At 44.8% G+C, this 27,156-nt stretch overlaps 1 protein-coding gene across 1 annotated transcript; it reads left to right on the top strand.

Moving 5' to 3' along the window:
- Nucleotides 1-358: 358 nt before the first annotated feature.
- GATM (glycine amidinotransferase) lies at nucleotides 359-20,095 on the top strand. The gene is made up of 8 exons (XM_075530940.1): nucleotides 359-488; nucleotides 9,618-9,813; nucleotides 10,700-10,890; nucleotides 11,967-12,104; nucleotides 12,248-12,412; nucleotides 15,358-15,421; nucleotides 15,767-15,883; nucleotides 18,914-20,095. Exons 2-8 carry the CDS (start codon nucleotides 9,717-9,719, stop codon nucleotides 19,024-19,026), a joined length of 885 nt encoding a protein of 294 aa, XP_075387055.1. The 5' UTR covers nucleotides 359-488; nucleotides 9,618-9,716; the 3' UTR covers nucleotides 19,027-20,095.
- The last annotated feature ends 7,061 nt before the right edge of the window (nucleotides 20,096-27,156 follow it).

Below are 27,156 nucleotides of genomic sequence, written 5' to 3'. Positions count from 1 at the left end.
CAAAACCTTTTTTGGGGGGGGAGCGGGGTTTAAAGAATTATACCCATTAACATATATGCAGATAAATTGATAACCTGCTGATCAACAAGAGAGTAATCATTACCTCTTCTTGGTGAGCTATGTATCATTACCATCTATATTTATACCCTGCCTAAAGGATTTGAAGTGTCTGACTTGTGTGATTGTGGATTTACACTCCACCTCCTCTTCCCACCCCCAGCCCCACACTATACAAGGCTACACTGTAATCTTTTCTTTGTTTTCAAAAGCTTGGAAGAAACCTAACAGGATGGGTGCAGCGAACTTTCCAGAGCACCCAGGCAGCGCCAGCTTCCTCCGGGAACGCCTGCGCAGCTGAAGACAAGGCCACTGATCCTCTGCCCAAGGACTGCCCAGTCTCCTCTTACAACGAATGGGATCCCTTAGAGGAAGTGATCGTGGGCAGAGCAGAGAACGCCTGTGTCCCACCCTTCACCGAGGAAGTGAAGGTAAAGTAACCGTATTCACTCATCCTCTGCAATCTGGTTACCACACCCAGCGTGTTTTATATCTGCTCTCACACGACCTCCCAAATACAGTGGCTCCAATCAAAGCCGCACCCACTGCCATTGAGTTCATTCTAACTCAAGGGGACCCAATAGGACGGAGTGGAACTGCCCCCGTGGGTTTCCCAGGCTGCAGATCTTCACAGGAGCAGAAAGCCTCACCTTGCCCCTGAGAAGCAGCTGGTAGATTTGAACCGTTGAGCGGACTGTGGTTACAGCCCAGTGGGTAACCCACTATGCCGTCACTTGACACTGTTTATACTGATGACAAACCCTTCCGTCTTGAAATTTTTCCCTTGGGCTCTGAGAGACCGCTTCTGGGAGTACCGGTTGTTGACAATCCCTCACATCTTCTTTGACCGCCTATAATAATGTTGGGATCGGGTTTGGATTTGGGCTCCCGTCGCTTGGCTATTAGCTTCCACTCCCATCTGCAGTCTGATCTCCTTCCTAACTGCAGTCTAGAGCAGCTCGTTACCCTGTACCTAGATGTGGCTCTACACGCCCTCAATTCCACACGGCTACAGTTGAATTTCGAGCCATCCTCCAAAGCCAGACCATTCTTGTTTCTCGTATTAAAAAATCACCTTTGATTTTTCCCTTCTGTTATTTCATCCGCACCCTGCCTCCAGGAGCCAATAAGCCTTTTGTCAAAGTGAATCGCATATCCATTTCCTCTCCTTCCTCTCTGGCACTTCCTTTACGTTGGGATCTTGTCTTCTACCCAGGCTATTAGTGGCAAACGCCTAGAAATGTCTTGCCCATTTTTCCGCTCCATGTCACCTTCCATCTGCCACCGGTGATTTTTAAAACCTGAATTTGATCATGTGACTCATCCAGTTCCCTTCACCCCTCTACTCTGCATGTTTCCCCCTGCTTAGGGTAAAGACCTTAAAGAGCCTTCCTAATCTGGCTCTCATCCGACCACTCCCCATCCCAGTCATCGAGAGTCAAAAAGTGTGGTGGCCACGGGTTTACACCAAAGCAAACCAGGTCTCACACACACACACGCTCACACTCACACACACGGGTTTACACCAAAGCAAATCAGGTCTCACACACACGGGTTTATGCCAAAGCAAACCAGGTCTCACAGACACACTTACACTCACACTCACACACACGGGTTTACGCCAAAGCAAACATTTAAGCACATCTCTTCAGTCAGTGGATGACTACAGACAAGTCTGCTTAGCGATCCACGGTCTTGCTCTCCAGAGCACCTATGCGGGGGTGAAAAAAACTCCAGTCGAAACAAAGGGGCTGCAAAGGGGAGCTGCAGGGCCCCTTAGATCCAAGAGGAGAGCTTCCCTCAGAAGCCTCTAATAGCTGTTTTTTGAAACTTCCTTTAGGGCAGAGTAGAACTGACCTTTGAGTCTTGATGCTGTAAATCTTTACAGGAGCCTCACCTTTCTCCTGAGAAGAGGTTGGTGGGTTTGAACTGGGAACCTTAACAGCCCTGTGCTTACCCAACCATGCTAGCATGGCTCCTTCACGTGTGGATATTTTTGCTTAACAAAGGGCTCCATGATTTTACAGCAGTACTCGTTTTCACTTACCCTGGTATATTTGAAAAACAGTTACGGTGCCATCTGATTATTCTGTAATTATTATGCTTATTATTTTAGGAAAAGAGGTCAATCTCTAAATTGGAAAGATTTCCTTGGCTCAGAATATAAGGTCTATAACAAGTGTTTCCTTTAAATCGTGTTCTTCTGTGTTGAAACACCTTGCCAAGGGTTCAGAAAAATTAAACATGCAAACAATGTTCTTTATACAAAAATTAATTTTAGGGGATGATTAAATGTGAAAACTGAAACCACAAAAGTCTTAGAAGAAAACAGGGCTATGGTTTATATATTAATCTTGGGGCGAAGGAGACCTCTGTATGAGAGGGCTTCAACAGTTTGTAAAAAAAAATAGTTTAAAATAATGGGATTTTCCCTAAGAACTTTCTGAACCCCCCGATTTAACAGATTGTGTATTAGTGTGGCAGGTTAGCAGATACTTATTCCTGTTTGAGTCATTTTCTCCTCTCGTGGTCCACCCTGGTTTTCAGTAGCCTTTATAGGTTAACCCCATATCAGCCAAACTAGACAACTTTTTCCCAACAAGCTGTCATTCCCACCTGTTTTTTCCCCCAAATATTCCCGTGTCCTTATCTGCAGTCCAAAGATAACCAGCCATTCTCTTTCCACTACCTACCTCCATTGGCACCTTTCACAAAGCCTTTCAGGATTTACTTGGCAAAATGTACAGTGCCCTTCTGTTAATGGGGAGTGTTGCCAGGGCCTCCGTGGCCGTGGAATGTATGCTGCCCGAGGGCGCCACCTACAGAAAGGTGTCCTGTCCAGTTAGACCCCACTTAGCTGCTGAGACTAGTGGGTCAGAGAGATCTTCACGGTACTTAAATTTGACTGGTTACACTATTATTCCGAATAGGAACTGAGGAAATAAGTTCTTTAGCATCTTGCCTACCAAGGCTCCTCAGGTATGAACACAAAAGGAATTGCTATCTTGAAGCGAGAGGGTGGCTTCCCAGGGACAATGCCTGGCACTGAATGCGTTGGGCCAGCCACCTGGCGAAGCGCGCAATTGGAGTGCCGTGCGGACCAAGAGAAAGCAACGGCCACGCGATGTGCTCCAGACTTGAAGGAGATGGTTCCTGGAAGACGGAGTAACAGAAAAGTATTCATCCTGTTTGAAACTGCTCTGGGTTCTGGGCCAGTGCTCCAAATGCATGCAAGCTATCTACATATTTCAAAAAGGGAGGGTCTTTAGTACTCTATCCACTAACCATTTTAATTGGGTGGCATAAAATGTGAAATTCAGGCTCCAGTTTATCCTTCCGTTGGCCTTTAAAATCACTGACTTTTATATTGTGTCATAGTATAGAATCAGAATTCTCAGGCATTCTGAGTTCTTTGTCACCTGACTTATGACTTTAGACTTTGTAATGGTCTGGTCGCCACGGAAAGTAGACTATGCCAAAGTCAGGAGACCTGGAATCAATTAGGTGTTTGATAAAAACTTGATAGTTCGCTTCCTTTAATCAGTTCTTTGACCTTGTTTATGCAAGATTCCGGAAATGTCTGAGCCCAAGTAGACTGGAAGATATAGGCACTAGGTTACAGATGCCCAACGTAACAGAAAACCCCTACTTACAAACCAGTCCCTATAAAGCGTCTAAAAGCTTGTGGGCAGATGGAATGAAAAGATAGTAGGAATTTGCCACCAACTCTTTGGAGGCTCTCATAATAAATACGGTCCGTAAGACAAGCAGGCACGACTTTGTGACATGCTCCAGAGCATTATCACCAGTACAATTACTGCACTACTGTGTTAAAGGGATCCCATGTGCCTGGGAGTGTTTTGTTTTATGTTTTTAAGCAGAAGCAGGTACACTGTCTACCAAAACAAGTAATTGACTTTAGACATGAATTGTGCCTGCCTATTCTGGCTTGCGTACAAATTCAACGAAAAGGCATTTCAGAACAGAACTCATTCATAATTGAGGGCCTGCCTGTGTTCAGACTCTCTGTCTGCCTGACAGGATTCAACGTGAAGATCAAAGGCAGCATGCTAAGTAATTGAAAGTACAGAAACCATAATAATCACAATGGCAAGCACACTGGCTGTGGATATCGGTACCATCAGCAGCATTCTTTTCGTCTGTCTGTCCGACTGTTTCTGGTCTGTGCTGTGGGCCAGGACAGTATGGAGGGTGAAAAAACATCCGGTGGGCCCTACACAGCCACAGGTTCAGCATCTGCCAATTCAACCAAACGCCGATGGCAGGTATTTGGGGTTGGGGAAAAAGCAATACAATTATCTAAGCAATCCCACAGAGGCGAAGAGAGAGCATACATCACTACTTATGTAGCATTTACCACATATACTCGGGTATAATAAGCCAGGTTTTTCGGCACATTTTTAGTGTAGTTTTTGTGGTAAAATTAGGTGCCTCGGCTGATATTCGAGTCGGCTTATACTCAAGTATGTGTGGTACATTATATTGTGCATTATAAATCCTAGAGATGAGTGGAAGTGTAATAGGAGATGTGTGATGTGCTTCGGTTGTATGCAAGTACAGTACATCCTGAACCATCAGTAGGGAGTGAGGGAGGGGGAGGGGGGCTGTAACCCAAGATTAAAAAGGATTTTTTTTTCTCAAGTGCGAGGCTTGCATGCAGGTAGGGCTTCGGGAATTCCTTTTCTTTATCTCACCAGTCCTTACCCTGGATTTCGGCATCACCAGTGGGGCTTCTATGGGCCCCATGATGTTGCATGGTTTGACACAAAAGACATGGTTTGAAAAATATAGGGGAGAAATTCTAGAAATGTCTAATCTTATTTATTTGACATGTGCAATTTAATAGGGAGATGAACTGCTCGTTCAGCATCACAGTGAGTTTAAAAAAAAACACATCAAAAGCAAATTCCCATGTTCGCAGAGCTGCGGTTCAAACCTGTATTATTCAAGGGTCAGAATCGACATCCACAGACCTTGGCATCTGGAGGGGTCCTGGAGCCAGTCAGTCCCTTGCACAATTTGAGTGTCCAACTATAAATCCAAAATACACATGCTTTCTTTTTTTCTTTTTTGCAGTTAGTTCAAGGATCATTTGTTGGCCTTTAGGAGTGTTTTCCAGTCCAGTCTGTTGGGGCACCACGCCCTGGCCCCAAAGTCCACCTTCAACATTCCCTGGGGACCTCACTGCTCAGTTCCCTTGCTGTTCCACTGTACATGCTTTCTTTAAGACAAAATCCAACCTTCTAGTTGGAGAAAATGGCATGGAAAATTCATCCGTTTGGAAATAATAAAACAGAATATAGCTGTTTATAGATAATTAGAGCATAAGATATGTTGTAAAATATAAGTGCTAGAGAAATTTTGAGGAAACGAGAGAATGTTATTTGTCAGGAGGACTGCTTCTTAAAATGATGTTGTTTATTTTCCTACCAGATACATACTTTGTATTTTGTTTTTATCTTTTTTTAAATAATTTTATTGGGGGCTCATGCAACACGTTTGTGGGGCTCATACAGCTTTTATCACAATCCGCACATCCATCCATTGCGTCAAGCACATGTGTACATTTGTCGCCATCATCATTCTCAAAACATTGGCTTTCTACTGGTGCCCTTGGTATCAGCTCCTCATTTTTCCCCTTCCTTCCCCGCTCCCCGCTTGTTTTTTTTTATCTTTCTTAAATAAAGAAAGATACAAGACTAATCAAGGTTGACACACTGTCATGTACTTGGAGTCTGTTTGGCAAACTCCCCTGAAGGATTCTAGGCTCCCAAGGGCTGTCCAGGTTCTCGTGCGGCTGATCGCTCTGTGCCATAGATGCCTCTCATGGGATGCACTTTAATTTGCAATCACTCAGTAGAGGCTTGCTAACTCAACTTTGACAGGCCTATAAACGAACTGTAGACAATTCCAGCTTCGCTCATCTGGACTTTGTCCAACCGTGGCCAGTTTCTAGACTACACAAACACATTCACACATGTTTAAATACTTTTCTTCTCCCAGGAAAGTTTACTTTATCAAGACAAGCTTTGCTGTGCACAAGCGGTCAGGCAGGATGCCTGGGGAGGTTTGGGGCAGTGCGATGCAGCTGCACATCTGTCGCCCCAGTGTTACAATCTCAAAGGCTGCTTGTCCTGGAGGAGAATGGAAGCGATGTGCCTGGCATGAGAAGGACGAAGTGGTGAATGGAGGCCTCCTCTCAGGCTGTGTCTGAGAAGAATATAAAGAGTCATTATTATTCTGTTTCTGGTCTCTGCGGCAGGACTTCCCAGGAGGGAAAACAGGGAAGTCACCACCCTCGCCCCACTTTTTTAAGTGTGGATTGAGCTTTATTTAAAAAAAAAAAAACTCAACTGTTTAATGATGGTAACATTTTCTCTGGGCCAGAAATCGAGACTGCTGTTTGCTTGTAGGGCCACAAAAGCAAAGCGAGGCCAGACTGAGAAGTGGGAACCATCAGGTAGTCAGTCGTGCGCACAGCCAAGTAGGAAATCGTTCAGGCTCGTTGTGGACAGTACGTTAGGGTTGAAACGCAGCCACTGCCGTGAGAAAGCAGGTCAGGCAGAAACTATCGGGCACGCTGGCGTTCCCAGAAGACTTCACCCGCAAACACAGGCGGCAGGCAAAATGTGGCCCCTAGAGCTGAGTCTGGCAAGCTTTATTTCGTAACTTCTTTGTTCCGCTTTGTCTGTCTCACGCATCAGGCTTGTTTACAGCCTCCCTGATGTAAAACTAGATCCTGGACCAGCAAAAGGCAGATCTGCTCCCATTTGTTTGATACTTAGCAGCCTGAAGGAAAAATGGAAGCACACACTAAGCAATCTAGCTACCGTCTTGGACATGAGAGAGCTAGACGTCTGGACATTTCGTCCCGTTGAGATGAGCGTCGTCTTTGGGAACAGTAAGAAACGTGCTGAGCAAGTTCTAAGCATTTTTACACATCAGGTTAATAACGTTACAACTAGTCGGATATGGCGGAGTCCTTTGGAGCCAAAACTGCCAGGGACCTGTCTGAGTTCCAGTTTGATGCCACTGTCGTGTTGATGCAATGCTTGTGAGTCGAGTGGTCTCGAGTTCAAGTCTGGCCTGTCCCGGAAGTAAGGTGCGTGCTGCTCCCCTGAGCCACTTGCCTTGTCTGTGAAAGAAGACCGAGTGCTTACTTTATTTCATAGACTCAACAGCACGTCTGGCTCAGTGGACACACTCGAATACACTATCCCGTCGTGCAGGTTTCCCGCTTTTTAAAAAACACCTCTTTATCGTGCATGGATGAAGGTGTGCAGTGCAGATCCATTTCCCACTCAGCAATTCACGCACATTTGCCGCAGCGTCACATCACTCATCCCACGTGTCCCCGTGTTTGTTTCCATCCCGCCCTTCCTACCCCTTCTGAACGTCGTCCTTGGGTCCGTGCTGCCCGCTCCATCTCAAAGGTTGACTGTTGGAAGGTTCGCTTTCCTCGCTAGTGTTGCTGTTCCCCCTCAAGCCCGGGCTCTTGCTGGGCTGAAAAGTAAGCCTTAGAGGTGAGTTCATTTCTAGACCTGGAAGTGTCCCCTTTCTGTCCAATACTTAGCATTCTCTGAAGCTGCCTGGTTGATGGGAGCCCTCTTATCGGACTGGCTCAGGACGGCCAGCTGAGCATCTGATTGATAGAAACACTTAAGAGACCACTTTAAATTTTTTCAATACTTAAAACACTACATGAATATACATTGCTTTAACAGTCTTTTGATGGCGGGCCATGGCTTTTTCTTGGAGCTTGGATCTCCTGGTTGGAATTCTGCTCTCTTGTGATAAACTACATCAAGAAGCATCACCTATATATAGTTCCTTTCACTTGACTAGGAATTTAGATAGAAAATGAGGAATACCAGAGTTTTCTTTTAAAAGCCAGCCTCACTCAAGTCTCGTTCAAGTCTTCCTTAGCCAACTGACGGAGCTTCTGGAATTGTCCACTGTTGTTAATCCAACGGTCTTGTCGACTAAAAGAGCAGATGATCTCTTCTGGAACCTTCTAAGTGTGGAGCATGTTTTCAGCTGTTAAAGATTGGAATTTCTCGGTTCCCTCACTTTCTTCCAGACAGAAGAAGCCGAGGCCTTGCAAGTGCTTGGATGGGGGGCGGGGCGGGGCAGGTGGTGGGGGACAGCTAATGAAAGGACAGGGTGGACAGAGGGGTCTCGGGGAGGAGACGGGTCAGTCAGGGTGCGATGTAGCACCGATGAAGAACACAGCCTTCCCCCAGATCCTGGATGCTTCCTCTCCCCAACTACCATGATCCGAATTCTACCTTGCAGGACTGGATAGGGCAGAGGTTGTACACTGGTGCATATAGGAGCTGGAGGCACAGGGAATCCAGGGTGGATGATACCTTCAGGACCAGGAGTGTGAGGGGCGATACTGGGAGAGTAGAGGGTGAGTGGGTTGGAAAGGGAGAACTGATTACAAGGATCCACATGTGACCTCCTCCCTGGGAGACGGACGGCAGAGAAGGGGGGGAAAGGAGATGTCAGATAGGGAAAGATATGACAAAATAATAATCTATAAATTATCAAGGGCTCATGTGGGAGGGGGGAGCGGGGAGGCGAGAAAAAAGAGGACCTGATGCAAAGGGCTAAAGTGGAGAGCAAATGCTTTGAAAATGATGAGGGCAAAGAATGTACAGATGTGCTTTATACGATTGATGTATGTATATGTATGGATTGTGATAAGAGTTGTATGAGCCCCTAATAAAATGTTTTAAAAAAAAGAAAGGACAGGGTGGGAGGGGCCCTCAGCAGGCCTGCCCGCCCTGCCACACAGTTTCGCCAAGTGCTTTTCTGTTGGGCAGAAAATCAACAAGGGGTTTCTAAGAGGAACAAAGCCTATTTGAGAGGCTGGCCCTTGACCTTCCAGAAGAGAGTGTCCTATTTTCCCACAAAGAACTATTTCCCAGTACAGGTATTCCCCTGGGTTTCTTGGCTCCCTATTTAAGAGCAAAGACAGATGGACTCCCATCAGGTCCATTTCTTCGGCTTGTCGCCGCTCAGTGGCCGGAGTAGAGCGCTCCCTTGAGTCTCCGAGCAGCTGGTGAGGTGTGCCCACAGCCTTCCAGGTGCCAGTCCAGCAGGCGTGGCCCCGCCATGGCACAGGGCCCCTTTGACTTCGTCTAGGTGTGTCTCCGTTCTCTTGTGCCACTGTGTTTGTTCTCTCGTTGAATTTCCTTGAGACTGGAGAGCAGAGCACCTTTGACCCTTTGCTGTGTCTGTGCATCAAGGTAAACACTGGGCAAGAGGCAGCCCAGTCTGTGAGCACAGGGACGCTGTGCATGGGAGCGCGCTGCCACGGCAGAAGCCGTGCGAGAACTCCTGACAGCAAGGGCATTTAGGGCTCTGTGCTCCACGGATGGCATTTCTGCCCAAAGAGACGGTGTGCCCCATGCCAGGGACCCACCCCGAGCAGGACCTGGCCTTCGTTCGGATATGTTCTACATGCCTTTGAACTTGGGAGGACTCGCATGTTTCTCCTGGAAGTGTTTTCTTGACTTTCTCTTTGCTTCTAGGCCAACACATATGAGAAGTACTGGCCGTTTTACCAGAAACACGGGGGCCAATATTTTCCCAAAGAACATTTGAAGAAGGCTGTGGCTGAAATTGAAGAAATGTGCAATATTTTGAAGATGGAAGGAGTGACAGTGAGGAGACCTGACCCTATTGACTGGTCTTTGAAGTATAAAACTCCTGATTTCGAGTCTACGGGTAAGTGGGAGTCTGATTGCTACACCTGCTAGGGTTAATCTTAATGTCTTCTCTCTGCTGCGTAGTAAAGAGAAAGGCCTGGTCATTTCTCAGAGCTTTAATCTCTCACAAGACTTCAAAGAGTATTCAGGTCTGAGGAACCTGTGTTTGCTTTTTGTTGAGATGAGCAAGACCTTCTAAGTGCCGTCGCAAATCTGTGGTCACTTTGAGAGAAGCGGCCTCTCCTAAACTGTAGAATCATTTCTTCACACAAGTGTGGGTTTCATCGACTTTGCCTCAAGAATGGAAATGAAGACAACAAACGTTTTCATTTTATGTTTAACCAGCATTGCTGCAAGACCACCGTCTTTTTATTGTTCATTCTATTGGGGGCTCAAACAGCTCTTAGCACGATCCATCCGTCCATCGTGTCGAGCACCTTTGTACATCGGTTGGCATCATCCTTCTCAAAACATTTTCTTTCTACTTGAAGGAGCACCTCTTTGGGTTCAAGGTAACTGTTTCCAGCCCTGGCAAGACTCCGGGCTCCAACCGTCACTGTGTGATCCTGGGATTCAAGGAAGAAACCGTTTCTGTGTAGCAAGCACGGCACTTACATATGGTGGAAACTTTGTAGCTCAGGATCTCTGAACAGGGACCCTAGTGCTTCAGTTTTATTTTTATTATTATTGTTATTATTACTTGGCTTCAGCCCTCTGCATAGAAGGCGTGCTTGCGCCCTCGTATGTACCATCCTAGGTGTTTCCATTTTCAAATGATTACATGCATGCACACACGTGTAGAGATGCTGTTTGTTTGCCAAGCAGATGGGATCATTGTATATGGACTTTGCTGCCTTGTAAATGAGCATTCCTGAGGTTGCCCTGCCACCTTTCTGACCTGACAGGTTTGTATGGGGCGATGCCTCGGGACATCCTGATCGTCGTGGGAAATGAGATCATCGAGGCGCCCATGGCGTGGCGTGCACGCTTCTTTGAATACCGCGCGTACCGGTCGATCATCAAAGACTACTTCCACCGCGGGGCCAAGTGGACAACGGCTCCCAAGCCCACCATGGCCAATGAGCTCTATGACCAAGTAAGTCCCGGATGACAGGCAGTCTTCTGAGTAAGTTTTGCAGATGTACCACAAAGGCCAAGATTGAGATTCTCTGATTCTTTGTATGTAGTGTACACGTCAGACACTGAGAGCACTCACTGCTGTTTTGGAAATGAGTGTTTGGTGATGGAAATAAAAGCGTGCTAGTCTGGCTAGACTAGAGAAACAAAATCCAGGTGGACGCATGTGTATAAGAGTTTTATATCATCAAAGAGCAACTGGATATTAAGAAAACATCCCGGCTCAGTTCTGATCAAGCCCCTAAGTATTAGCCCATATATGTCTGATACCCGTCTGTAAATTCCTCTTCAGACTCACTCAACACATGCAATGATGCTGAGTGAAGGAGGAACGCAGGCCAGTGTGTGGAAAGTCTTGTAGATCCAGTGGCGGTGGAAGCATCGTACCACTGGCGTGGGTCTCCACGTGGCTCCTCCAGCTCCAAGGCTCTGGTTCCATCAGCATAGCTCCATGTCTCTTGTCGTCAGGAATGTCCAGCAGAGAGTCTGTGTATCCGGCCTCCCAGTGAGCTATTTATCTCCGTGGAGCCTCCGAATGAGGTCATCAAGCTGCGACCTGATTGACAGGATAGACTCCACCCCTTTGCAAGTTGACAGCAGATTATGTAACTGCCAGAAAAAGTAAATGATTTTGTGATACAAACGGCAGCAATAATGGTAGCCGGTAAGACTTGTCCTTACCATGCGAGGTCCTAGACCCAGTGCTTTATTTATAACCTCAGGTCCCTTTAGGCTCCCGAAAGCCTCCCTCGGGCACAGACTAGGGAAGTCCCACGTGGTTCATTTAGAAAGAGAACCTGGTCTCCAGAACAGAACTCACAGAGAAAGGAAGTGTGTGTCCTTATAGCACCTGTGTTTGGGCCATTCATGGAAAGACTAGGAAGTATCACTATTATCAGCATGTCGTCATCTAGGACTGTGTAGTGTTTATTGGTGAAGGAAATGGTGAATGTAAACTCCCGTTCTTAGTCATGGCTGCGTGATAAATGGCATTCGTGTACCAAGATGTTCTGTGTTTCTTATGGCTCCATGTAGGATTACCCCATCACTTCGGTGGCAGACAGGCACAGGTTGGCTGCTCAGGGAAAATTTGTCACAACTGAATTCGAGCCGTGCTTCGATGCTGCTGACTTCATCCGAGCTGGAAGAGATATCTTTGCTCAGAGGAGCCAGGTTGGAAAGGGCTGTGTCTGGAATTTTACACTGTTTTTACTGTGCTTCTTATTTTTAAATGAAAATCTTTTCATCCTGAGCATCTGTGGGTACCTAAACGTAGAACCAGGTGGTTACACTGCATGGCTTCCTTTTATTTCCAGGTTACAAACTACCTGGGCATCGAATGGATGCGTCGGCATCTTGCGCCAGACTACAGAGTGCACATCATCTCCTTTAGTGATCCCAATCCAATGCACATCGATGCGACCTTCAATATCATCGGACCTGGCCTTGTGCTTTCCAACCCCGACAGACCATGTCACCAGGTAAGAGGCCCGAGCCCTGTGTAGGATTCTGGCAGAGCAATAAAGTCTAGCAACAGAAGTAGTTGCCAATTTTATGTAAAGCATTTTCTCGGTGCCTATGTGCTTCCAAGCGACAGAATCAGTGGTGCTCCGTGCCATTCAAACATCGGGTGGCGCTGAGTGTTGGCAACCAGACATCTAACACTGAGCCGTAGACAGTGCCATCAAGGTCTTGACTGCAGTGCCACCAGGCATTGACCTCGGCTTGCTTGCTGTCATCTAAGTCCCAAGTTCAAGGTGTCACCCAACCGAAATGGTGTTTTGTCCTAACTTGCAGCAGAGGCTCAGCAACAGCAGCTGAGATGCAAAGATGACCCCGGGGGAACAGGGGTCTGCTCTGCTCGCCAGTGGGTTCTGCCTCCTTGGCCAGCCCCCTGGTAGGGAGGAGCAGAGCGAGCCACTGCCCTAGAGCTGGTCTCGCCCGTCACCTGCAGCCTCCTGCCTTCCGTTGGGGCAGTGAGTCACTTGGTGTGCTGTGCTAGGCTGGAGCGGGCCTTTTAAAACGTGTACACTATCGTGCCATGTCGCTTCATTTCTTTTCCATTGATCAGGGTGACGTCCTCCTTTCACTGTGACCGAATTCATTGGTCTGCTAAGCAGAAATGTAGACTGTATGGACGACTGAATTTGTCAGTAAGAGTCATTCAAGGAGCCGTATGGTTCTTTGACAGCCCAGCACCTCCCTCTCCCCGTCACGGACACGGGATAGACACTAACAGGAGAGGCTTGAAGGAGGATGGAGTGCACCGACGGAGGGTTTGACCTAGAAAGACGTTCTTGAATTTTTCTTATTAGAGAGAAAATCTTGTCATTTTTCTTAGCTAACTGTATTTCATTGCAACAGGGAGCCCTGGTTGGGGGGGGGGGGGAGCTGTTAAAACACCCAGCTGCTAACCAAAGTGGTGGCTGATCCAAACCCACCAGCCACTCTCTCTGGCAGTCTGCTTCCGTAAGTAGATCGCCTTAGAATCCCTGTGGGCAGTTTTGCTCTGTCCTATAGGGTCCACGAGTCAGAATCAACTCCACGGCATTAGTCTGATTCGTCCAAGAAAAGGCTCAAAGCTTGTCAATGATTTACAGAACTGTGCGTGAAGCAGGTGAAGATGCGTGTGCTGGAGAATTAGTTGTGAGTGCGGTTTGGCTCAGTCATTTCAAAGGGAGGGCACATTTATTCAGTGCCATCCCCTCGGCTCCCCCAGTTTGTACCCACCTGAGATAAAGCAGTCCTCCACCAGCCTCGCCACCCTCACTGTGCTGGCGCCCTTGGCTGTAGCGTGGCGTCTCTCCAGCTCATCGAAGGGCTTCGTTTTCGCTGACAGTCGTGTGCCCACCCTTGAAGTCGTTCTCCAGGAACGGGCCCCTCCTGGTAACCTAGCCAGAGACAATGAGACCAAGTCTCACCATCTTCCTTTCCAAGGCGCATTCAGGCTATACTGCAAAGATCTGTTCATTCTTCTAGCAATCTGTGGTCTAGGCGATACGCTCAGCCAACGCTGAAGGCAAATAAACACGATGGTTAAAGGTCCAGTAGGAGTGGTCAGTGCATGGTGCTTTGGGGAGATGGACACCTGGAACTCAGGGACTGCCTTTAATGTTGAGTCTTTGAAACTGGAGAAAGGTATTGATGGTGAAAGCTTTATGGTTTTTAATCCGTTTTAACTTTAATCTGAGGATGTCGTCTGTATTTTAAGATTAGGATTCGGGCAAAATAAGCCAAATGTTTTGGAATTTTAACTTAATTCTTTGCAGTTGAGAAAGCAGCTTCTCAATAAGAATTATATATAAATGAAGTTATCAGAGATCAGGACTAAGAGTTGTGGTATAGTCTGAAGATCCGATGTTTCAGCAAAGTGTTGTGAAGAAAGCTGAGTTGGTCCGAATGTTGTGGGTTATTGTTTTAAAAAAAAGAAAGAAAGCTGATAGTGTCTGGCTATCAGAAAGAAAGAACAGTGTCTGGGGTCTTAAAACAAGCAGCTGTGTCAATGAAGAGTCAGCTAAGCTCACACAGAAGAACATCAGCGGTGTGGTTCAAGGGTTGTAAATAATACAATCAAGGATCAGAGGAGGGAATTGCACTCAAGCTTAAATTCCGCATATCCAGTTTGTAGAAAGTTATGGAGGACAGTGAAATCTCCAATTCCGTTTCCAGGATCCCTACACATTTAAGCTTCCATTGAATTCCCTCAGACCGTTGACCAGGGTTGTGTATGGTGACCTTGTCAGACTGCGTAAGAAAACGAATGGAAGAAGATACCGTTGGGCTAAATTTTACCATCTTATCGTTTATTTTTCAGGGTTTTATTTTGCTATTGTTGTTAGGGGAGGGGGAGGGTGTTATGATATTCTTTATATGAAATCCAGACAATATCTAGAATAATAGTTCCTTAGAGTTATGGTAGGGGTGCTTGGAGTGAAATGGGGAGCTAATAACAAATACACAAAATGAATACAATGTTCTAAAGTTGCAGTGATGATTGAATAACTGTAACATTCAAACTATTGGACTGCATAGTACGTGGATTATATGTCACTAAAACTGTTAAAAAATCAATCAATGTAATACCTATCATCAGTAAAATAAAACTTTTGGGGGGTGGAGCTCGGCAGCGGACTGGCCAGAGCGGGGGCGGGGCCATGGGCCTTCAGGGATGGGAACTGCATGGCGGGGGGCGGGGCCAGGGCCAAGCCTGAGGCTTCCCAGTGGGGGTGGGGTGGGGGCAGTGTGAAGCCCTCCCCCGGGGTGGAGGGGATGGCAGGGAAGGAGAACACGGGTGAAAGGGGGCATCTGAGAAGCTGGGACCCCATCCTGCAGTCGCCATCTTTCCTTCCCCCTCTAAAATAAAACTTTTAAAAATAAAGAGTATGTATAGATTTAAGATCTTTGGGTTTATGTGTGTGTCTTGCAGATTGATCTTTTCAAGAAAGCAGGATGGACCATCGTTATTCCTCCAAAACCAGTCATCCCAGACGGTACGTTTACTTTGACACAGTCACAGGGCAAATAGCTTTCTCATTTTAATAATCAAGGATCTGTTGCCAACAGGAAACACCCCAAATGTTAGCAATTTAGGGGGGAAACAATATGAGACAAATATCCCTTAAAGCACAAAATGACTTTCTAACAGAAAGTGGTGTGATAGGTATGGATTGATTCATGGCCTTTATAGATAAATCTGCCTTAATCTTAAAATAAGAGTTTGTGGGGGAAGGTGGACAATAAACAGAGTTGGGCCATCACCGTAATATTCTTCCCTCATGAATCCTTGCTTTACACAAAATTCTATAACAGATGTGCTATGATATTGTTGCTTTCAGACCACCCACTCTGGATGTCATCCAAATGGCTTTCCATGAATGTCTTAATGCTGGATGAGAAGCGGGTAATGGTGGACGCCAACGAAGTGCCAATTCAAAAGATGTTTGAAAAGCTGGGTATGTACAATAAGTGCAACACTTGGGCACACACGAAAACGCTTAACTAGAAGTAAGTCAATGTTGTCGGTCTGATGTATAATTTATCTAATTCCATTTTCTGTTCCTTTTAGAAGCACCAGATGACTATTTTGTAGAAAGACCATGTTTTAGTTTTCAAATTTATGAAAGGTCGGAGATGCCTGCAGCGCTCCCGAGACAGTCCTTGGGAAAAGCAAAAAGCAACTCCCTGCCATTGAGTCAATTGGGACTCCTAGCTCTGCAGTAGGACAGGGCAGACCAACCCCATGGGTCGCCAAGTCCGTGTGCAATTGTCATTACATAGTCTAAAGGGGCTGTGAGGGAGAGACTTGAATATTGCAATGATGCTGAACGTATTTCAGCAGAGCTTCCACAGTAAGACCAGGAAGAAAGGCCTGGCGAGCTATTTCTAAAAAACCAGCTGATATAAAAAACTCTGTGGGTTATAACGGTCAACTGTAACCGATCATGGGGATGATACAGGGCTAACCAGCATTTTATTCCGTTGTACACGGAGCTGCCATGAGTCGGGCCAACGCCATGGTAGGTCACAGCAACCAGGTGCCATGACAGAAGCGACCTCCAGGTAAGCACACTGAATGACGTAACAAAACGATCGAAGCAACAATGAAACAATCGCAGATATCCATCTAGACCATTTTCCTTTGAACTAAATAGTTTTCACTCGAACGCGTGAGCGCTGGTTCTGACAGTCAACGTTTAAACCAGTGATTCCAATCCGATGGAGAAAACGTGGAAGAGAGGGAGTTCACATGGGCGATTACATAGGAATACATGTGCTCTTGGTACACTTGGTGGGTCATAAGTGTCTGCTGAAGCCAGGCCGTAAGTTTCCTGTTGAAACTTCAATATTTTTATTTAATTTATACTTCGTATCTCACCTACACTACTCAAAAAAAATTATCTTGCTCCTTTCACATCCCATTTTTGATCACCTATCAGTTTTAGATTATGCTCAAACTATTTGGCCTCTAATACTATGTCAACTTTTTTTGGGGGGGGGCAGTAAGCGGGGTGTCTGGCTTTCAGTCAATAACAATTGTTTGGGTTCAGTGACTTTGCCTAGGAAGACTATAAAGTTATTTCTCAACTTAAAATATTGAAAGATGCCTATTACGATTTAGAAGGGTTTTTGTTTGTTTGTTTGTTTGTTTTATAAAGTAAAGTCGGTTGACAAAAACATTCGGGAGTAACGTGCTCCTAGCTACCTGAGGAGGCGCTCTGCTGGCAATGAAACCCCCCAGCGGCTCCCGGGGCGACTGACTACCAGCTTCCTTAGAGATTGCCAGGCTCCAAAAGAAATCCCGTGGGCGGGGAATGGTTAGTGGGCTGGGGCTTTGGTTAGCATGCTGAGGAAGATTGCCATGCACATGTTTAAAAGTCCGCTTCTTTTTTTTCTGTTTGAATATATTTTATTACCATTATGATTTTTGTTTAGCTGTATCATCACTACAAAATTACTAATAAAGTATCTTGCATTATTTTTTCACATTCCGTCCTTAGCATCTTAATTGTGTTTTACATTTACCAAACCAAACTCGCTGCCACCAGTTAATTTTTCTTACAGCAATAGGGTTTCCAAGACAGGGACAGATAGCCTGACCTTAATCCTGAGGCCACTTCGCACCCCAGTCCTACTCCTTGCCCCATCCAAACCCTTTCTCACTCCCTGTTCAGTCTCACTTCCTCAGGAGAATTTCCCACAATGACTCATCCCACCTCCCCATCCCTAAGGGTAAACATAGACCCCTTCTTGACTCTACAGTTCATCTTCTGCCCTGAAATAATAAGCTCCTTGAGGAAGGAGGCCCTGAGTTGTGCTGGCAGTTAATAAGAAAGGCCTGGTTAAAAAAAAAATTTAAAAAAAAGAAAGGCCTGGTTATACTGCTCAAAAAGTCAGCCAGTGGCCCCTGTGGAGTACGGTTCCACTCTGACATGCCGGCTGTCCAGTCAGAATTGACTCCTGACACTGGTCAAAGGAGACAAATCGTCTTTCTGCACCCTCGCATGGGGAGCCCAGGGCAAGTAATGGCCAAGCCCATGCCGGCTAAACAAGAGGCTGGTTGGTTTGAACTCACCAGTCGCTCCATGGAAGAAGAAAGATCTGGCAATCTGCCCCTGTAGCTAAGAAGTCACATGGAGCAGGTCTTCTGCCTACGAGTTTGATGAGGCGAAATTGATTCAGCAGCATACAACAGCATGTCTCACACACGTCTCCGGGTGGTGTAAACAGTTTGCACTGGGCTACTAACTGGAAGGTTGGTGATTTGAATCTACCTAGCAGTGCCGCAGAAAAAATTCCTGGCAATCTACTTCTGTCGGTTCACAGCCCAACAATCTGAGGGAGTATAGTTCTCCATTGACAAGTCGAGTTGGTGTGGAGGTGGAACTGACTGAGGGGTCTACAGAGAGATGTTGCTTTGTTTGTTTGTTTGATGGATGCCACAGTACATTAATACAACTGGTTGATGGGCCATGCACATCACAACATGTCATTAAACTACTACTAACATTGTCCATTGTTCCATAAGGTAGCCTGGTAAAGTCACCTCCATGTCAGGTAAACTCTGCTTACACGGGAGTGTGTAAAGTGAACTTTCCAGGTTGACTTAGGTTTCCCCAACGGAACAAAGAGTAAAGCGAGAAACCATCTGGCAAACTTAAACCGTGCTTGTAAAAGACCTGACGTTTTATTTTTTTTTTACCAATTTGAACATTTGGTAGGTTTATCTGTTGCACCCCGCTTACCGAATTTTGACTAGTCCACGGGATAAAACATCAGCATCTGCTGGATTTCTAGTGATTTTATATTCACAATGGAACAGGTCAAACAGAGATGGTGAAAATAAAATCCAAAGAAAAAGTTACCCGGGTTTGGGTAGATGGAAGAATTCAGATCCCAGGATCCCCACCAGTCTGTAGGCGTACTGTCTACGAGATTTCCGTCTCGGTCCATCTTGTTAACCAGGCCTCTCTCTTTCCATACAGGTATCGGCACCATTAAGGTTAACATTCGCCACGCCAATTCCCTGGGAGGAGGCTTCCACTGCTGGACCTGCGACGTCCGCCGCCGAGGCACCCTGCGGTCCTACTTTGACTGAGCAGGCCTGTAGAAGCTCTGGCTTGGTCTCAGACACAGCTAGGGCCCTGCTCCTTCTCCTACTTTACAGAGTTGCATGAATCGTAGTGCTTGAAACAATCCTATCACTCACAGGGGTCTTACCAAATCAACCAAGCCCACTGCCGTCAAGTCGATTCCAACCATTGCTCCCTTCTTAGGACCTAGTAGAACTGCCCCATGGGGTCTCCCCAGCTGTAAATCTTCATGGAAGATGACTGCCATATCTTCTTCCCACAGAGCGGCTGGTGGGTTTGGACCACTGACCTGGTTAGCAGCCGAGCCCTTGAATGACTATGTCACCAGGGCTCCTGGCAGGGGGTCTACAGCCTGGTTTATTTTTACTACTTCTCTGACATAAGGAAAATAACTCGTGTTCTTACTCTCCACTTCTAAAATTATTTACTACTTGGCTTCAAGCGTTAAAATTTGATGAGTGCACCAGTATCGAGACAAAAATCACTCACCTGAGTAAGTTCACCACTAATATTTAACCATCTACCTCTGTTTTTAAATTTATTTTCCAAAAGGCAGCTTGAAAGGTTGGTCCTAATGTTAATTTTTTTTTCTTCCTATTTGGTAGGGTTAAGAATGTTTGTATCCTTTTTTTTTTTTCCCCTCCTGAATGAAAGGTTTAGAATGTACTCAGATCTTGGTGGAATCAGACAATTGCCTCCTTTTCTAATAAGAAATTTGGGTAATTTTTCATAAAAAAAAATAACCTAGGTATGCAAACACTTAAGTGAATTAGCCATGAATGGTTTTAATATTCTTATCTCAGCATTGGTAATGTTTGCTACTAAAAAACTTTTCATAACTTAAAGCCTCATGTCAAGTGATGTCAAGTGAATTATTTTAATCTACTTTTCTTGGCAAAATTTTTCAGACATATTTAGCGCAATGAGAAATAGTGCCTGTTCCCCTCCATAAATTTTGATGTTCAATAGCTCATAGAGACATTGCATCTTTGGAAATCTAAGATTTGTTTACAGGTGTGCAAATTATTTAAAGCATAGTCTATAAAAAGTGTTTAAAAAGTGAATGGGGATAAAGCCTCCGTGTGATGTGAAATAATTTTAATTTTGGATATAATCCATTTAACTTTATTCTAATAAACATTTTTGTGTACCATATTGGATTTTATCTGAGTTTTTCACCAGCCTAATTATTTTCATTGTATGTAAATATGTAGTTCTTAGGTCAAAATTCATCCCTGGGAGATAAAAACTTAGACCTTATCCTTGTATTCAGAAATATTGAGCGGAGTGAGATAGTAATTCAAAATATAAATATTTTTTAATACCTTCTTAGTGTGTAGAGCTGTTTCCAGTCTTGAGAAGGAAGAAGATAGATAGCCTCTTCTCTCAAATCAGCAAATGTTTTGAAGTCTGAAATGTCAGGCTGGAATGTGTGGTTTGAGATGAGTCCTAGGCTTCAGTCTTCCCAGTCCCTTTAACTCCTTTCTGCCCCTTTTCATCCAGCAGAGAAACAACCATCAGCCCCACACTTGAACCAAATCTTTCTTATGAAATCCATACAATTGTATGGAGTGGTGCACACACTATGAATATGCTTCCAGACTTAAATCCCACTCTGCAGTTTCATCACACACCCCTCTCTCCTTCTCCATAGCTATTTCCAAACCTTAGATCTTCAGATCACAGGGAAGCCACCCACCAGGTGTGATCCCTCAACTTTGTGCCTCTGATCACCAGTAGATATAGCTCAGTGTTCTGTTGAAGGTTTCCTCTGTTCTTCTCTTGACTTAGGGAAGCATCTAGAGCAGCAGTTCTCAACCTGTGGATCTCAACCCTTTGGGGGTTGAACGACCCCTTCACAGGAGTCACCTAAGACCATCAGAAAACAAATATTTCATAATATATAATTACACATTTTTGTGATTCATCACTATGTTTAATGATGTTCAATTTGTAACAATGAAAATACATCCTGCCTCAGATATTTACATCTGTAAATATATTTGCATATGTTCATGCCTTTATTTAGACCTCTATACACGCCCTTTGCCTCCTAGCTCTTTCCTCTGTTTCCTTTGACTTTCCTCTTGTCCCACTATCATGCTCAGTCTTCATTTGGGTCTCAGTAATTCCTATTGGTTACATTACTCTTGATCATGCCCTACCAGGCAGAGGCTGTAAATCTTTATGGAAGTAAACTGCTTCATCTTTCTCCCACAGAGTGGCCGGTGGACTTGAACTGCCAGCATGGAATGTCAGGTTATTTGAACAAAATGTTCTTGCATTGAGGAAAGATTTGAGTAGAGGCCCAATGTCCGCCTGCTACCTTAATACGTAACTTGTAAGTGCAATGTAGCGGAGAGGAAGTACAGAGAGTTGAATGAAGGTCGAACATGATAGCGGGGCAGGAGGAAAGTAAAAGGAAATAGAGGAAAGCACTAGAAGGCAAAAGACATTTATAGAGGTCTAAACATAGGCATGTACATATGTAAATATATTAATATGTAACAATAGGGATATAGCTTGATAGTGTGTCATTTTGTAGTTGCATAGAAACATTGCCCAGTAGTTCAGGGGGACGTAAAATATGCTACTTTCGTTCTCTTGGTTAACTCTTGAACTGGATAAAATCATTTTTTAAAAATCATTTTATTGGGGGCTAGTACAATTTATCACAATCCATCCATCGTGTCAAGCACATCTGTATGCTTGTTGCCGTCATCATTCTCAAAACAATTGCTTTCTACTTGAGCCCTTGGTATCTTCTCCTCATTCCCCCCACCTCACGAACCCTTGATAATTTATAAACAACCTTAATTTTTTACATAAACATTTATCTCTGAGGTAAAAGGAGAAGCTTCTATTTGGTCCCTGTGATGGATTAAAATGTGCCCCCATCAAAACAAATTGTATTGAAAGTTCTAACCACACACATGTTACTGTAATCCCATTTGGGGCCATTCTATTCTGTCCTACAGGGTCGCTATGAGCCGACATCAACTTGATGGCAGAGAGAAAATAGATGTGTTTGTTAAAGTCACCCACTTGTGGTTTTTCTGTTAGACCAGCCGCAGATAAATAAACTCCCCCACCAAAAAAACCCCAAAAACCAAACTCAACTGCCATTGAGTCCATTCGAACTCATAGCAACCCGATAGGTAGCAGAGGAGAGCTGTCACTGCAGGTGGCCAAGACTGCAACTCTTTATGGAAATAGAAAGCCTCTCGTCTTTCTCCAAGGCAGCTGCTGGGGTTTCAAACTGCTGACCTTGTGGTTAGCAGCCCAACGTGAACTAAGCCAGCAGTACTCAACTTTAACTACGTACACCAGTCCCTTCAGCTGATCACAATACCATTGGTAAATCTGTTTTCGTGAGGGCAAGTTGAGCAGTGTTCCATTCTGTTGTATTTAGGGTCACCAGGTGTCAGATGCGACTGGATGGTAAAGGTTGCGTGGTATTTGTGGGTGTCAGAAAAAATGTATCCCTAGGTGAGATCTGAGGCAGGCCAGCATTTTCATCCACACACACTGCAAATATAAAGATTGTGACTCTCAAAAGCGTCAGGCAAACTCTACTTCTGTCCCTAGAGAAACCATTTCCATCCCCAGACAGCAAGCATTTCTCTGCGCCTAGCAAGAGAAGACACTTCTGCACGAAGTCAGGCTCTTTAGTTCTATGAGGCAGGCGACGCCTAAAGCTTGTCCAGCAACTTTGCCGGCCTTCTGATGCATCAACTTATTTTTTCTGTCTACTAAATATTCCCGTTTTAAAAAATAAATTATTGTTATTATTAAAAATAAATATTCCCATTACCAATCAAATATATAATTATTTCTCCCATTAAAAACAAAGCATTTCTCTCAACCTCACTTCGTCTCCCCCACTGTTCCGTTTCTGCTTCCTCCAAAGGAAAACTCCACAAAATAATCATCCCTCCTCCCTCCCCGCAAATCCCCTCCTCCCATTCATTCACACACCCGTCACTCATGCCCCACTCTCTCCCCTTGACACTCCCCCCTCCATCCCCCCCCTCCCCCCGTCACTGGCGTTTGAGGGCTGCTCCCCGTATATCCCTCAACACATTGTCTTTCTTTCCCAGGGAGCAGCTACTTAGTTTCCTTTGCTGCCCCCCACCCCCAATCCTCTGATTTGAAACATCCCAGCGCTCCAGGGCCCAGATGGTAGCCTCTCTAGTACAGTCTCTCCCTTGGGAATCTCGTTCAGGTTCATGTCTTTCATTCCCACGTAGATTCCCAAATTCATGTTTCCAGCCCATAACATCTCAAATTCACTCGAAAACGTACTGCCAGCAAGTTGATTTGAACTCATGGCGACATCGTAGGACAAAGACGAACCGCCCCCCCCCCCCCGTGGGAAACAAGCACTGACAAGAGGAGAAAGTCTCGGATTCCACTTTCTCCTCCAGGAATCGCCTCAGTCCTCACTGCACTGCTGGCTGCACCGCCCCCGCCCCAGCACCCCCCTCCCCACCGCCACACCCGCTTCTCCCTGAAGTTTAGTTCAAGATGGCATGATTCTGAATGAATCAGACTAAAAACCTTTGTCTCACCTCCCTTTAAAAAACACAGCATTTTTTTATTGTGAATTGAGTGAAGGTGTCCAGAGCAAAACATCAGTTTTACATTCAGCAATTCAAACACATTTTGTGTCGGTGCATTGCTTGAAATCCCCTTAATGCAGTGGATCTGAACCTTCCTAATGCCCAAACCCTTTCATGCAGCTCCTCAGGTTATGACGACCCCCAACCATAACATTATTGTCATTGCTACTTCATCACTGTCATTTTGCTACTGTGATGAATCATAATGTAAGTATCTGATAGGCGGGATGTATTTTCATTGCTACAAATTGAACAATTAAAGCATAGTGATTAATCACAAAACAATATGTAATTATATATTGTGAAATATTTCTGATTAAAAATATGGTCTTGTGCCGGGCGTGGTGGCGCGCGCCTGTAGTCCCAGCTACTCGGGAGGCTGAGGCTGGAGGATCGCTTGAGTCCAGGAGTTCTGGGCTGCAGTGCGCTATGCCGATCGGGTGTCCGCACTAAGTTCGGCATCAATATGGTGACCTCCCGGGAGCGGGGGGCCACCAGGTTGCCTAAGGAGGGGTGAACCGGCCCAGGTCGGAAACGGAGCAGGTCAAAACTCCCGTGCTGATCAGTAGTGGGATCGCGCCTGTGAATAGTCACTGTACTCCAGCCTGGGCAACATAGCGAGACCCCGTCTCTAAAAAATATATATATATATATGGTCTTGTAGCATGGGTAACAGTCTTAATATAACAACAGGAAACTACATTGCTCTATTTTGCGACAGTATGCAGCATAAAAAGTCAACATCACTAGGAAGGTTGATAGCTTCTTTCTCACCAAATCAGAAATTTTGTGGCACTCTTTGCAAGAGCACAACAAAGAGCATCTTCCACAACACCGCTACTTCTATAGGGGGAGGCTCACAGCCATCCTCCCAGTTGCCAGACTGCAGTGGGCCCCACTCCCTGCTGTAAAAGACAATGGACGCCTGCAGACATCTATTTGGTTCCAGTAGGTGGGGTTTACAGCCTACTGACAATGGTTCCTATGGAGATCTAGGGAATAGATTTTGGGAATAGTTAAGCCACCACCCTAAACCTAGGATCTGCCCATCTTGGCACATGTATAACCCCAATCCCTCCCCTTCCTATTGCGTGTATGTCCCTAGACTACCCCCCTCTCATTACTGTATTACCCATAGGACAGCCCCTTCCAGTGAAGTATGTCCTCACCTGTAATTAGGGGGCTTCCACGTCCCCAGAGAATATAAAAGTCCTGGACTAGCATTAGAGCTCTCTCTCTCTCTCTCCCTCCACGTGGACTATCAAGTGGGGCTGAGGTGAGCATGCTACTATGAATTGTGTCTGACTCCATTTATTTCAATACTTCACTTCTATCTCTCATGCTCTCTATAACTTTACTATGATCTTTACCTATTATCACTGTACAATTGCGCCTACCGGACCCATAATGATGTGTTAGGGGCTGGCTTCCCCTGACATACTTCTATATTTATATTGATAACCAACAAGCTGGAAAACCCTGTTTCACAAGGATATGTTGTTGGAAATGGAGGAAGAAGGCACAACACAGTCTCAGACAGAACAGGATATGACTGCAAGCAATTGATCCAGAATTTTATAACTGATATTGCAGAGAAATCAGTTCTCACTGCATAGCTGTTAATAAGTTCAATGAACTCCTCTTGTGCTATTTCAGGAACATCTTCAATTTTGACTGTGAATGGGCTTCTAAATGCAAATGGGGTGTCAGGTAGATTTGGAAAGTACAATGAAATTTCGTCTGCAAGCATGCACAAGTGTTCTCTCGCAGAAATTATCATTGTCATCCTTTTGTCTGGTTCAATGTCATGTTCCTCAAAGAAAGCAGTTAAGGTAGGCAACATGTAAATTTTCTTTTCGTCCAATTTTTTTTTCCAAAGTTGAAGTTTCATTTGGAATGATCAGATCTTTTGAGACAAACCGAGGCATGTTGCATTTGGTCCTTGCAGTGATAAATTTAACTCATTCATGATAGCAAAGATGGCAACCAAGTAAGCTATTTTCTGCAGTTCACTTTTATCATTGAAATGTGCTTCCAACTGCGGTCTTGCTTCTGATGAAAAAACATTTTGAGTTCATCACGAAGCTCAAAAACATGTTTTACAACTTTTCCTCTCAACAACCATCTCACTTCAATGTGAAATAGCAGAGCATTATTCAGCGCATTCGACTCATTGTACAGTTGTGAAAACAGTCAACTGTTTAAAGTGCTTACCTTTACAAAATTGACAGAACTTGTGATGCTTTGCATTACTCTTCTGGCAGTGTCTTTGTTTCTAATGTTTGCCAATGAATCATACAGTGAGTTCCGATGACTTTTGGTGACTCATTCAGTACCAAACGTTGAAATCCAGATCAACATCTTAGCATAGCTGGAGCACATCTGTGCAAACACCACAAACCTTTTCCCAAAGGATCTTCTGCTCTTTCAGAAATGAATCAACTGTGTCAAATACATCATGTGCAGTAGTTGTCGTTTTAAGAGGTTTGCAAAAAGAACTCCTCTTTAAAATCACCATCATTAAAATAACTCATTTAAACCAGTAACTGAACAGTTTGCAATGTCTGTAGAGCCATCAAGCTGGATGCTAAATATTGGAAGTGGAGCAGATTTAATTTCCTGGATTACCTGATCAAGAATATCAGCAGACATGTCATCTATTCTTCTGCAGACAGTGTCATTAGATAAGGAAATTGCACTCAATTTCACAACAAATTAGTCTCCGATCATAACTTGAACATCTTTGGTGCTGGCAACAGTAAATCCTCAGCAATGGTGTGAGGTTTCATAGCTCTGGAGATTCTGAGTGCCACCAAATGTGAAGCTTCAATAACCGCTATGTTTTGTTTGTGGTACTTGCCACCAGTGTCAAGTCTGGCTTTCTTGAGTCCATCAGCTTTGCTTCTAAAACAGTTGGTATCCTTACCAGCGAAGCTCGGATGCTTGCTAGCAACATGGTGTTTTAGTTTGTCTGTCTTCAAAAATTCGGCTGATAGAACTTCACAACAAATGACACATTGCAATTTCTCAATTCCTGCTGTTATTACTGAGGTAAAACCATACTGTAAAAAAACCCTCACTATATTTTCTTTTCTTAATGTTCTTCTCTACATGATCCATTGTCAAGGGATGGTTTTCTAATGAAAATAATATATAGCAATAGCGTTAATAATACAAAAGATGATACATGACATAGTTCAGTCAATACTGTTCATTAAAGTTTCCTGTGATTTAACCATTCTGTGTTGTTTTTTACATACTGCTACTATCACAAGGGGGCAGTATTCACATCAACCACAGCTGAATATAAAAAGACCGATCAGCATCCAGATCAAGTTCCCATGGTACAGATATGTAAATGTGTGTGTGTGTGTGTGTGTATATAGGTATGTATATATAGTAGTTGATGATTTTACATTTACCCAGTAATTATAATTCGTGAAGTGTCATTTTACCTCCAATACTGCTGCTTTCAACACAGTAGCTGCTTTTAACAGAGTACCTGCTTTCAAC

The sequence above is a fragment of the Tenrec ecaudatus genome, chromosome 14 (assembly GCF_050624435.1).
Source record: "Tenrec ecaudatus isolate mTenEca1 chromosome 14, mTenEca1.hap1, whole genome shotgun sequence".
NCBI classification, from domain to species: domain Eukaryota; kingdom Metazoa; phylum Chordata; class Mammalia; order Afrosoricida; family Tenrecidae; genus Tenrec; species Tenrec ecaudatus.
The sequence above is the reverse complement of the archived record's forward strand: the minus strand, read 5'-3'. Positions and strand labels throughout refer to the sequence as shown.